The 14,293-nt window shown below is 42.2% G+C and overlaps 1 protein-coding gene across 1 annotated transcript in view; it reads right to left on the bottom strand.

Annotated features, from left to right (window-relative positions):
* Positions 1-14,293, bottom strand: part of LOC140733237 (mitogen-activated protein kinase kinase kinase 5-like) — a 175,785-nt gene that overhangs the window by 61,920 nt on the left and 99,572 nt on the right. Inside the window, exons 15-16 of the mRNA XM_073056295.1 lie at positions 5,238-5,371; positions 1,795-1,922 (exon numbers count right to left, since the gene is read on the bottom strand). Of these exons, the coding sequence (XP_072912396.1) occupies positions 1,795-1,922; positions 5,238-5,371 (262 nt within the window). The remainder of the gene's footprint in view (positions 1-1,794; positions 1,923-5,237; positions 5,372-14,293) is intronic.

Genomic DNA, 14,293 nt, shown 5'->3' with positions numbered 1-14,293 from the left:
TCTGGTTCAATCACCGTCAGGCATGAAGGTGCCAATGTACAGTATCAGATAAAGCTGCAGAGTTGTAAAGTACATGTTAGTGCCAGCTCCATTACCAGCGCTAACCGTCGAGGGCAGATTCAGAAAGCGATGCTTCAACAAGTCGTTAAAAACCCTCACCATCCAGGGCACGTTCTCTTCCCATGACTACCCTCAGGGAGAGGACACAGGAGACTGATGTTTTAGGAACAGCTACTTCCCCTCCACCATCAGATTTCAGAGCAGCCCATAAACTCAAACACAACCTCATTACTTTCTGTTCTTTTTACACTACTTATTTATTTTTCATATTTCTTATTATAATTTGTAGTAATAGGTTTAATGTATTGATTGCACTGCATTGCTGCTGCAAAACGACAAATTTCACAATATATGTAGGTGATAATAAGCCTGATTCTGAGTTTTATTCTAGAAGTTTCTGACCAAAAGACGAACATTTTGCCTGAAATACTCATAATTTCTAAATGAACAGAGAAACAGTGGTGGTATGGTGTGTAAACCACTAGAGCAGAATCCCAAGGCTTGATCAACATTGCAGAAACCAATTCCTAATAATGGTAATGACAGAAACTATGAAGTTGTGGTTGAAATCCCATGTGGCTGACTGGAGGAGAATTCTGCCAGGTTTACCCAGTCCAGCCAAAATATGTTTCCAGACTTACCCCATATAGTGGATTCTAAAGTGCCCTCTGAGGTGACCAATGGTGACTAAACTACTTAGTACAAAGGCAATAAAAGCTGCTGTTACTAACGCACAGATTCCATAAAAGAAACAATAAAACCACCAAGGCTTCACTGATCTGGGCAGAGAACTTCACTTAGTCTGAAATGTACCTCATAACTACAAAACTAAAGTACATACACCAGTCACATATGTTTGTCAACAGTTTGTCAGAAATCAAAGCAGCAGCCACTTCCAAAGATCAAAATACTGGAGGTATCATTTTTAACATATTTGTATACCTTAGGATGTTATTTAATACTTCAACCACCTCAAAATGCATTTATAAAAGTAAGTAGCTACATGACGTGACATCCCTCTCTGCCAGAGAAAGCAGGATCGCCCAGTGGCCACCCACTTTAATTCCCATTCCCATTCCAACATGTCTATCCATGGCCTGCTCCACTGTCATGATGAGGCCACACTTAGGTTGGAGGAACAACACCGTATCTTCCATCTGAGTAGCCTCCAACTTGATAGCGTGAACATCAATTTCTTGAACTTCTGGTAATGCCCCCCCCCCTTTTACCATTCCCCTTCCCCCTTTCTCTCTCTCACCTTATCTTCTTGGCCACCCATCGCCTCCCTCTGGTGCTCCACCCCCTTTTCTTTCTTCCATGGCCTTCTGTTCTCGTCTATCAGACTCCCCCTTCTCCAGCCCTTTATTTCTTTCACCAATCAACCTCCCAGCTGTTTACTTTATTCCTCCTACTTAAGTCCTCACCTATCAGCTTGTGTTTTTCTCTCTCCCCTCCCCCACCTTTAAAATCTACCCTCAGCTCTTTTTCTCCAGTCTTGCTGAAGGGTTTTGGCCTGAAACGTTGACTGTACTCTTTTCCATAGATGCTGCCTGGCCTTCTGAGTTCCTCCAGCATTTTGAGTATGTTGCTTGGATTTCCAGCATCTGCAGATTTTCCCTTGTACATGACATGATAAAACCTTTGGGTACATACAAAATCTTTCTAAAACACAGATGAGCCCTGGTGATCTGGGATTCAGACAGCCCATTTTGTACAGAATGCACACCAACATACCTCCAGGAACTTGTTCCATAAAGATCTTAATGAAGCCATTTTCACTAATGGACCCCAGGTATTGCACGATGTTCTTGTGTTTGAGGTGTTTATGAAGAGCAATTTCTTCATGGAGGGGCTGTGAATATCTGAAAGTATTTTGACAGAATCACAGTTTACTGAAAATATACTGTAAGTATACATTTTCTCACCACATTCTTCAAAATAAAAAGACTTGGTTAAACAATTCACATGTATAGACAGTCCATAAAGCCCCGCCTTTATCTTCCATTTTGATAAAGCAATTTTATATCAGTGAATTTTGATCTTAACTTTTTAAGCCCAAAAAGGACCACCTGGCAGATGTAAATTTGAACCCACAGTACGTACAAACATACAAAGTATGAAGAGGTGTAAGTCATTCTGCCTCTCAACATGCTCGAGCATTTAATAAGATATGGCTGATCTACCAAAATTTACTTTTGAAGCCTTACTCTGACTTCGTTTTGTCAATGTGGTCAGGAAAGGGTTTTAACTCCAGAAAGAAGTACGACTGCAATTCAGCAAGTAGAGGTATCTTCTTGCTGAATCATCATCACATCCTCCTCCACAGGCTCCTCCCAGTGGCTGAAGAGCTGCTCCCTGAGCTCTGGGGTCGAGTCCACTCTCTCAGAGGCATGGTGGACAACATCTTCACTGTGCAATATCTCAAGGTAAATCCAGTGAGCAGCACCACCCTATACACACATTGTCTTCTTCAACCTCACTAAAACATCTGACTCCAGAAAGGTTGGAACGCCTCCTTCAAGTTCGGTTGCCCATAGAAAGTTGTTTTTGTATTTATTATGTTCACTCTACAGCAGAGTGCAAGCCATAATCCCTGTCTCAGACATGCTTTGGAAACCTGGATTACCTATAGAAGACATCTCAATGCAGTGAAAAACTATCACCTTTGCTGTCCCTGTAAAATCCTCAAAATTCATTGATAAGATAAGAGAACCAACACCAATGTTCTCATCCATGCCATCATCTGCAGCAATTACGCTCAGTCAGCTATGCTGAGCAGGTCATCTTGTCCACACACCTAGGACCAGACACTCAAAACAGATGCTCTGTTACAAGTCGTGGAAGTAGTTTGCAGGCATGCAGAGAAAAAGACTTGCAAAAAACCTGTAGCTGAAGACTGTACAGAAACTTCATGATGATGTTGAAAGCCATAAGCCCATGCATTAGGGACAAACAGAGGACCTGGGTAAGTAGGAGAAGGAGCACACTACTTCACAAATTACCCACCCCATTGGTTATCTCCTGTTCTATTGAGAAGTTTCCGATTCCCACATTGGCTTCACTGGCCACACTAGAATCCATAAAACCAGATTTGAAGCAAGCCTCCTCAATTCCAAGACTGGCAAGAAGAAGAAAGAGGTTTACTTAAAATTAATTTGTTGGTCAAGCCATAACAAAGAAGATAGCATTTTAAAGTGAAGCTGTGGGAGTTGTGCTTGCAAGTCCCTTCAACAGCAGACTTTGGTACTAGTCATACTACATCCCCACTCAGCATGAGATCCCTTAGCTGTCAGAACAACTGGGTACTGGTCTCACTCGACGCTTGAGCAAAGCCTTGGCTGCGCTTCCGTGAAGCATGAACTGACAGAGGTGTCAGCTCACAATAAGAAATGAAGTCATGGATCGCCTGTTCTCTTTGATATATTAAAGTACATAGCAGCTTTTGTAAAAGCGCCAGATGTGCTTCCAAGTGTCCTGCCCAATACTTATTCCTCAGTCAGTGCTGATAAAACTATATTTATCTCTCTAGGTCTGCACGCTGCAACTGCCTTCACCAAGTGCTGCTTTTCAGAAGTACTTAATTGTCTGAGAGGCGCATTGAGACTTGCTGCAGCTGTGACAGGCCCCGTTTCAGATGAAGATCTTCACAGCTGACTGAACAGTAGCACAGGGAAAAGAAATGCCATGAGCATAATGGAAGTGAGGTAACAGGGGCCCGTGTGTTCGAAGGAAGTGCCACACTTGAAATGTTCTAGAGAGTGTGGAGGAAAGATTTCCAACAGATGAGGGCTTGACTTTTGTGGATAGCTGGCAAAAGCTGGGACTTTTCTCTTTGAAAGAGAGGAAATTGTCATGAAGAATATAGATAGAAAGGAAGGGCTCCTTTTGGCAGAGAAGTCAAGAACTAGGGAGCAGCATTGACAAAAAAAAACAAAATAATATGAGGGAAAACTGTCTTGACACATTGAATGGTTAGAACTGCTGGGGTAATAGGGGAATGCGCTAAAATCATATTGTTTAAAAGGGAGCTGGATGGGGACTGCAAAAAGTTTGCAAAACTGTGAGGAAAGTTTTGGGGGATTGGGACAAGCTGGATTGTCCTTCAACACCATCATCCCCTGAGTATCAATCACCAAGCTTGTAAACTTGGGTCTTAGTACTTCCCTCTGAACTGTATCCTTGACTTCCTCATCAGGAGATCACAGTCAGTGTGGATCAGTGATAGCATCTCCTCCTCACTGACAATCACTACAGGCATCTGTGACCTTGTGAATCTGACCACGTTCAATGTAAGTGAAAAGTTGGCAGAGGGTGTGATAAATTATGCTCAGGTTCCAGGTCAGGAAAAACTTAACTGAATATCTAGAGCAGTTAGATTAACATTTTCACTACTCCACTGAAGCCTGCCTGACATCATTTTCTTATGAGGCAGTGGAAAGAAAACTGGGTGCACTTGGTTACAGCTATAACATCCTCTTGTGTTCTGCCCTGCTCCGAATCATTACACGCAGACATGAAAGACGAAAAATGTGTTTGAAGTCCAGCCTCAGTGGGGCACCAGTTTTAATGGTCATTCTTTTCCTACTATGGATTATGACGCAGGCAAAGTGAATGGCATCTTGGTGTTTATCATGAGCACAAGTAGGCTGTAGACCAGTTCCACTCACAGCAGAAATCCCTAACCAAACTGCCTTCAAGCACAGTTGTCAAAGCCCACAAACATAAGAAGTTGACGCTTTGGGGACGATTGGTCACTCATGTCTGCCCCTGCCCTCAGCAGCCCCGACCCATGAGCCCTCACATTGCTCCTGTTCATCAGTCTTACCCAGACTTAGTTTCCTTACCCAGGCAGTCTGACCCCTGCCTCAACCTTCAATCCAATTCCGGCCATAATCTGATCCCTGACACCTCATTCAGCTTCGGTCCTGTATTAGAGTCCAAAAGCACATAGGGGTCATTCACTGTCGGATTTTACTGAGGCTGGCCCCTGACCAAGGCAATTATTGGCATCTCAGATGGGGTGTCTGGGACGCTCCTCTCAGAGACAAAGCATGCAGTTAACGGCATTACCCTGTATATCCACCAAACCTATAACCAAACATTACACTGAAAGATAAGTTCACACTCTCCATTTTTGCAGATATAACAAAGAATAGTTTTCTTTCTCAGATACTTGCCTGCTGTCTCTTTCTGGAATTTCTTTGATGGCAATTCTGACTTGATTGCTCAGGTCCCTACCAGCATAGACAACTCCAAAAGTACCTTTACCCAGTACAACCTTCTCACCATTCTCATCGTATTCATAGTCGTACTGCAGACCAAACAAAAACGAAAGTAAGCATTTCCAGTTTATAGTTTCCACTGAGTTTAATTTTAACCTTGTTTAACAAACTACATATACAGGAACTCACCAAGTTACCAAGACTTACGGAAAGCTGACTTTATGCAAATCATCCCATACACTTCTGAAGCTCTTTTCCAGATAGTAATAATAACAAAATGTTTGTGGTATTTATTAACTATGAGTAGTGTTCAGATGAATACAAGATGAAATGAAAGAATCACACCCAGTTTTTATAGAGTAACATGATATATCATTATATTTCTCTTCCCAAGATGCTGCCTAACCTGCTTAGTGCTTCTAGTGTTTTCTTCTCTCGTCACTAGGATCCAAATTAATGTGGGAAAGAGGCCAAAAATCAGTTTCAGAGAGGTGGTTCAGCATAGAGACACAAGATACAGCAGCTGGAATCGGAAGCTTCACACAAGAAGCTGTAGGAACCTAGTCCAAGTGAAGGATGTCAACACGAAACATTGACTATCCGTTTCCCTCCATCAATGCTGCCTGACCCTCTGAGCTCCTCCAGCACTTCAGGTGTTGCAGATGTTTTAACCCAATGGTTGAATAAATCGCTTCTATAAATATTGCCCTGGGCCACTCTTTGGAGATAACGAGCAAAACCCCATATCCCGCTCCACTTCCCTATTCCCACCAACTGGACTTGGTCACTGGAAATAAATTAGCAATGTGCTCCCATACTGGACATAATGCCAAACAGCATTACAGCACCTTTTCTTCCAACTCAATATATGCAGTAATAATTGATCCACACATGTGTGGAGATAAAGTTTGAGCATTTTACTAACAGATTTGCCAAGAATTTGGTCTTAATACGACCTTTAAAAAAAACTATTTGCTTGACCCAATTAATAGTACCTCTCAGTTGGGTGGCTGTGGATTTAAATTCTGCTCTGGGGCGTCAACACATATAATCTTGTCTGATGCATTGAAGCAGTGCCAGAAATCGGTTGCTGGTCAATCACGGGAAGATTATTAGTGAAAGTGAAGGAAGAAATTTGCAAAATATTTAGAGTATAGTTGCAGATTAAATCAGTTTTTAAAATAAATACAGAAGTTGGGAGCAATCTCCATACAGAATTCAATGAAGTTTTGGTTATTTTGCTCTTGAATTACTTTAATACAGGCTATTAATGTATACTTCATCAAAACAGTTGCTTTATTTATTAAAAACAACAGAAGGAAATGTGAAGCAGTGTCAGTCAAATGGAGGAATCTATTACAGAAACGACATTTAGAATTCAGTGTCACTCGAAGGGTTTAGTACTCTAACGGCTGTAGCCAGAGGTTCCCGCCTTCTTCAAAAGGGTGGCAATCATACCAGTGCCCATGAAGAGCAGGGTGAGCTGCCTCAACAACTATTTTCCAAAAGCACTTAAATCTACTGTGATGAAGAGCTTTGAGATGTTGGACATGGCTAAAATCAATTCCTGCCTAAGCAAGGACCTGGAGCCACTGCAGTTTGCCTATCACCACAATAGGTCTACAGCAGATACAATCTTACTAGCTCTCCACTCGGCCTTGGATCACCTGGACAATTGCAATACCTACGTCAGGCTGCTGTTTCTCGATTACAGCTCAGCATTCAACACAATCACACCCTCAGTTCTAATAATCAAGCTCCAAAACCTAGGCCTCTGTATCTCACTCTGCAACTGGATCCTTGAATTCCTCACCGGGAGACCACACTCTGTGTGGATTGGAAATAACATCTTGTCCTAGGTGACAATCAACACTGGCACACCTCAAGGATGTGTGCTTAGCCAACTGCTCTACTCAGTCTCCACCCATCACTGTGTGGCTTAGCACAGCTCAAACACCATCTATAAATTGGTGATGATACCCTCCTAGTATCAAGAGAGGCTTAATAGTTTGAAGTTTAGATAAATGGTGGGTGACGAAGGGTCTCGGCCCGAAACGTCGACAGTGCTTCTCCTTATAGATGCTGCCTGGCCTGCTGTGTTCCACCAGCATTTTGTGTGTGTTGTTTGAATTTCCAGCATCTGCAGATTTCCTCGTGTTTGCCCTACTAGTAGGGTTTTTAAAGAGCAAACACGAGGAAATCTGCAGATGCTGGAAATTCAAGCAACACACACAAAATGCTGGTGGAACACAGCAGGCCAGGCAGCATCTATAGGGAGAAGTGCTGTCGACTTTTCGGGCCGAGACCCTTTGTCAGGACTAACCGAAAGGGAAGATAGTACTCTGATATGTCTATCCATGGCCTCCTCTATTGTCAAAATGAATCCAAACTCAGGTTGGAGGAACAACGCCTTATATACCGGCTGGGTAGCCTCCAACCTGATGGCATGAACATTGACTTCTCTAACTTCCGTTAATGCCCCTCCTCCCCTTCTTACCCATCCCTGACATATTTAGTTGTTTGCCTGTTCTCCATCTCCCTCTGGTGCTTCCCCACCCCCTTCTTTCTCCAGAGGCCTCCCGTCCCATGATCCTTTCCCTTCTCCAGCTCTGTATCACTTTCGCCAATCACCTTTCCAGCTCTTAGCTTCATCCCACCCCCTCCGGTCTTCTCCTATCATTTCGCATTTCCCCCTCCCCCCACTACTTTCAAATCTCTTACTATCTTTCCTTTCGGTTAGTCCTGACGAAGGGTCTCAGCCCGAAGCGTCAACAGCACTTCTCCCTATAGATGCTGCCTGGCCTGCTGTGTTCCACCAGCATTTTGTGTGTGTTGTTGTTAGTAGGGTTATTATTTCTTTTCTTCTCTTTTTTTTGTGTCCCATATTTTTTAATCCTTAATATTGGTTTTTTTTCTCTTTTGAGACATTGTAAGTGTTATTTACTTCAATGTACTCTTGTATTTTGGATAATAATAATAAAAAGATTTGAAAAGAAAGAAATTGGTGATGACACAACAATTGTTGGCAGAATTCCAGAAGGTGACAAGGCGGCATAGAGGAGCGAGATCGATCAGCTGGTTGAGGAGAGTTGCAGCAATAGCCTCAGTGTTAGTAAAATTAAGGAATGGATTCTGTACTTCAGGGAGGGGACGTCAAGGGATCACACACCAGTCGTCATTGAGAGGTCAGCAGTGGAAAGAGTGAGTAGTTTCAAGTTCCTGGGTGTCAACGTCTTTGAAGATCTGTCCTAGGCCCAACTTATTGATGCAATTACAAAGAAGGCAATATAGCAGTTATATTTCATTCAGATTTTGGGAAGAATTGGTTTGTCACCCAAGACACTTGCAAATTTCTACCGATGTACCACAGAGATGGCTTTTATGGTGCATCGATAAAAACTTGGTAATGGTTGATGGTTGATCTATGGTGGTCTGAGTTCCTCTTCTGTGCCACTTCTGCTCCCCGACTTCGATCTATCAAACATTTATCCTCACCACTTTAGATTTACTAATGATCCATCTTCTGGGGTTGAGAATTCTAGAGTTTCACCACCTTCTGCAAGAAGAAATGTCTACTTAACTTTACAGTAAATGCCCCTTAACTTGTGCTTATGTCCCCTTGTTTGAGACTCTCCCACAAGCAAAAACATAGCAACATCCACCCTGTCTATCCCCTTGATCTGTTTGAAAAAAGTCACCCACCATTTACCTAAACTTCAAACTATTAAGCCTCTCTTGATAAGACAACCTTCTCTTCCTGGGAATTAGCCTGGTGTTACTATATATATTTTTTTAAGATAAGAAGACAAACACTACAGGCAGTATTCCAGATTGAAGACTTTCCAACATGCTGTACAATTGCAACAAAACTTCCCCGTTTTAAAACTCCAACATTTTGCAATGAAGGGCAAAGTGCCACTTGCCTTCTTAGCTATTTTGTTGGACCTGCCTACTAGATGTTTTTAATTCACACACTGGAGCAGCCCTCTGGACTTTCCTCTCTTGCAGTCTTTCTCTGTTTAGATAATAATCTGCCTTTTGATTTATCTTACCTCACAGCTCCCCCCATTAAACTCCATTTTTCAGTCTTTTAACACACACAAAATGCTGGTGGAACACAGCAGGCCAGGCAGCATCTATAGGGAGCAGCACTGTTGACGTTTTGGGCCGAGACCCTTTGTCTTGGCCTGAAACGTCGACAGCGCTTCTCCCTATAGATGCTGCCTGTCCTGCTGTGTTCCACCAGCATTTTGTGTGTGTTGTTTGAATTTCCAGCATCTGCAGATTTCCCCGTGTTTTTTCAGTCTTTTGTTGACTCAGTCCATCTGTATTTTACTACCGAATCACAACATGCCCTTCTAACTATCTTTGCATCATCAGCAAACTTGGAAACCTTATGTTCTGTTCTCTCCTCGAGGTCATTAATGTAAATAGTGAACAAATGAAGGCCAAGAACTGAACCCTATAGTACTCTAATAGTTACTTCCTTCCAGTCTCAAAAGGACCGATTCATTACAAATCTCTGAAACAGCCAGCTTTTAATCCATTCTAATGTAATTCCTGAACTATCATAGGCATATAATTTATGAACCAGCCTCCAAAGTAAAACTTTGTCAAACATCTTTTGAAAATCTAAGTACAGTGTATATACAGGCTTCCCTCCATCAAATCTCCTTGTTAGATTCTCAAAGAATTTAAGCAAATTTGTCAAGCATGGTTTACCTTTCATAAAACCATATTAGCTAGGCTTAATTATATTCAGATTTTGTGACTGTTTTTAGCTATTTCCTAGCTATTTAGATAGCTCAGTGGTGTTACCTATTTACAAAAGTATCTATCATCTCATTGGAGGCAATCTAAAGGTTTGCCAGACTCATTCCTGGGGTGAGTAGATGTCCTATCAAGAAAGACTAAGTAGCATGGACCTATGTTGCTTGCAGTTTTAAAAAATGTGGTGACTTTTTTTTCAGTTCTAGCTATTTTCTCTTTGTTTATTGACTCTGGCATTGTGCTAATAATAGCTGTTAAACTAACTGAGCTGTAGTTCCTGCATTTTGCATTTCTCCTTGCTTGAACAATGGAGTCACATTGGCTGCTTTCCAATCTTCTCATACCTTCCTGGAGTTTAGTGAGTTCCAAAAAAATTTGTTAATCAATGGGTTCAGTGTCTCGGCAGCAATTTCCTTTAAAGCCCCAGAGTGCTGTCCATCTGGTACTCCAACTTGTCAATCTTTAGCTCCCTTAATTTCTCCAATATTTTACCCCTTGTAATAGGGATATTTGTAAGTTTTACCACGCTGTTTGAAATTAGCCCATCTGATACCTTGGGTATATTAGCAATGAATTCCATGAAGATTGATGCAAAAAGAATTATTTAACATATCTACAGTCCCGTTTCTTTGTTTGCTGTTATCTGTCTCATTCTCTCTTCCTATTTATAGAAAATTTTACAGTTTATATTTATTCTGTGCATATGTGCAAGATCAAGATGGCGGCACGACGCAGCTTGCAGCGGCCACTCCGGAACTGATAATCTGTTATTTGTGAAGTGGGGTGCCGTGCACAATCATAATCGATTGAAAACTGACATGGAAGCACGGAGAAACATCGGGAAATTCCAGGAAGACCTTCTTCGTTGCTGCTGCTGCTGTGAGGTCCGGGACTCTGTTGGGAAGAACAGGCCCCCAGTCCTCGGGGTCGCGTTGCCGATGGCCGTTGGCGGGGCCATCTTAAAACGCTCGGCAGAGGATGGTGCTCGGAGAAGTTGTGCCGGAGGGGATGGTCATTGGCTCGGAGGTTCGACGGACTCAGAGTCGCTTTCGGTGTGTGCTGCGTCTGCGAGGCTGGTTTCGACGGAGCTTCCATTGTGTGCTGCGTCTGCGAGGCTGAGTCGGGCGGCGCCTTGGAAGTCCATAGCGGGGGTACTCCCTTCTGCCGTCGGCGTGGGATGGCGAGTCTGTCGGGACCCTGAGGACTTGTGGAAACTGTATGGTGATTTCTTTTGAACTTACAGTCCTTTAACATCTTGGACTATTTTTACTGTGCCCATAGTCTGTTTTTATCAATTATGCTATTGTTTGCACTGTTGTAACTATATGTTGTAATTATGTGGTTTTGTGCAGGTCTTGTAGCTTTAGTTTTTGGTCTTGTTTTTGTCTGGTGGATTTGGAGCTCCTTTCCGGGTAACGCGCTAGATGGTAGCGCGATATTTATACGCAGCAGCCTCTCCAGACTCTGGATTGGAGATTGCCAAACGTTACGTGGATTTTCTGGTGTAGTCTGTTTTGTCATATGCTTTTGTCATATCATTCTGGGGGAACGTTGTCTCATTTTCTAACTGCATTGCATTTGTGGTTTCTAAATGACAATAAACTGAATCTGAATCTGAATGTTTTCTCTCAAATTCATTTTCTCTCTTCTTATAAGCTTCTTGGACTTTACTACTGGACCCTAAAAGCTTCTGTGTCCTCTGGTCAACCACTCACTTGCCTTTGTCACTCAATGTACCTTACCTTTCAACTGAGCGTTACCCACAGATTGTGCCTCATTTTCATTGTCCCTCTTTTTGATTATGAGAAGCTTTTACTGAGCAGTATAGACCAACTGTTTGAATATCTGCCACTGTTCCTCCACTGACCTGACCTCTAGTATGCTTAGTTAGTTGACCTTGAGAAACTGCTCCCTCATACCATTATAAATACCCTTATTTAAATTAAAGATGCTGTTAATAGACCTCATTCAGAGGGTGGTGCGAGTGTGGAACTATCTGCCAGCGGAAGTGGTAGATGCAGGTTCAATTGTATCAACTAAGAAAAGTGTGGATAGGTACATGGATGACAGGGATTTGGGGGATGCACTGTGGGTACAGGTAGATGGAACAAGGCAGAAGATTGGGTTGACATGGACTAGATGGGCCGAAGGGCCTGTTTCTGTGCTATAGTAATCTATGACTCTACAAGCTATGGTATTTATCAAACTGCATTTGGAACACTATCATATTGTGATAAGTACCCCCTATAACCGCAAGATCTTTTATTAATCATTGTCCCATCAAATTGTATCTAAAATATCCTGTTCCCAGTCAATTTCACAAAGTACTGACCTAAAAAGCAATCACTGATGAATTCCACCAGATCTTCTTCTTTGATACCCTCGCCACTTTGATCCATCTAATCAATCTCTAGATTTAAAATCTCTCATGAAAATTGGATTTCTCTTCAAATGTGCCTTTGCCATTTTGCCACTCACACTCTGCACCACTATCATGACCCAGCACTGCTCTGTTAACCTCCTTAGTAACAATGCCACCCCATACCTTTTCCTCTGTAGTACAGCGTCCAAGCTGGAATACTGAGCACCCAGTCCCAGTCATCCTGCAACCATGTTTCTGTAATAGCTGTTACATCATTCTCATTTATCATCTTATCTATGCTGCCATCATTTGCCCCGTTGCAAATGCTATGTGCTTTCAAATAAAGACTATTTATATTTGATTTTAACAGCCATTTATAATACTGGTTATGCTCTTTTTTGCATATTTTTATTTGCATCTTCTGACCTGATTTATCATACAATGACTCTCCGTTTTCTGTGCCATTGCTCTTTCATTTCCTCCTCATTTTCTGTTCCTGAAGACCTCCCCCATTCCTGCTTGTTTAAAGCCCTGACACAAGAGGTTCTGCAGATGCTGGAAATCTTGACGAACACCTCAAAATGCTGGATGAATTCAATGGATCAGGCAGCATATGAGGGTGGGGGTGGGGGATATCAGCAGGCAACATTTCAGGCCAAAACCCTTCATCAGGACTGTTCAAATTCTGTCTACAACCCTGGTTATGCAATTTCCAACACAATGCATATACAGCCCATGCCAATGACACAGCTCTCACCTTCCCCTGTACTAGTGCCAATATCCCATTAATCAGAACCAATTTCTACAACACCAAGCTTTGAGATATGCATTAGCCTCTCAACACCTATTTATCTTTTGCCAGGTTGCACAAGGTTGGGTAATAATCTAGTAACTATCACCTCCTGGTTCCGCTTTTCCATATTGCCTGGACCACCTCACAATTCTTCAGCAGAAACTCCTTCCTCATTCTATAATATAATTTGATTCTACACAGACCACCACTACTACACCCTTCCCTTCCAATTCCATGTTCTTTTTTCCAGTCCAGCATGCACCAGGCATGCAACACAGCCTTCAGGACCAGAGAAGAGTGGTTGTTCCCCGACAATGGTTTCTCCTTTGATTACTGTTCTGTAACCAACCCCCCCCCCCCCACCCCCGAATGGCTCCCTGTACAATAATGCTATGGACAGCTTGCACATCACCCTGTAGTTGAATGTGTATGCTTTAAGTTTTGCTTTAGCATTTCTATTTGCAGTGACAGCTTACGGGGAATGCATCCATGAGTGTTTGGCTGACAAATGAGCATGAACAGCTATTTAAGCTGTTTGAGTGGTTTTGAAAGGAGCTCTTCATTCTAGTAAAATGAACTAGATTTAGAAAAGGGAGCAAAGCAAACATTCCATGCCTTTGCAAGATGCAGGATAATCCCTCAAAGCTCATCATTTATGTACATTTATTGGCACTTTTACACAACCTATTAACCTAGTCTTTTCCATTCCTCAGACCCCTCTATTTTCCTTCTATACTCAGTCACTCAAGCAAATCTGATGCCTTTTCTGATGATATCATTTGAACATTTTATCAAAACTTTCTTATGGAAGTATTAACCTGAACGAGCAGTTTGGAAAATAATGATCTCTCAAATTCCAAAACATATTGCATCAACCAAACACCAGGAAATACCACAAATTACATCACTACAATTACCAGTTAAAGACGGTAAGAGATAGGAGCAGAATTAAGCCATTTGATCCATGGAGTCTGCTCTGCCATTCAATCATGGCTGATCCTTTTTCCCTCTCAATGACATCCTTTTGCCTTCTCGCCACAACCTTTCACACCTTGACTAATCAAGAACCAATTAAATGCTTTAAGT

This window comes from Hemitrygon akajei, chromosome 9, assembly GCF_048418815.1.
Source record: "Hemitrygon akajei chromosome 9, sHemAka1.3, whole genome shotgun sequence".
In the NCBI taxonomy this organism is placed as follows: Eukaryota; Metazoa; Chordata; class Chondrichthyes; order Myliobatiformes; family Dasyatidae; genus Hemitrygon; species Hemitrygon akajei.
The sequence above is the reverse complement of the archived record's forward strand: the minus strand, read 5'-3'. Positions and strand labels throughout refer to the sequence as shown.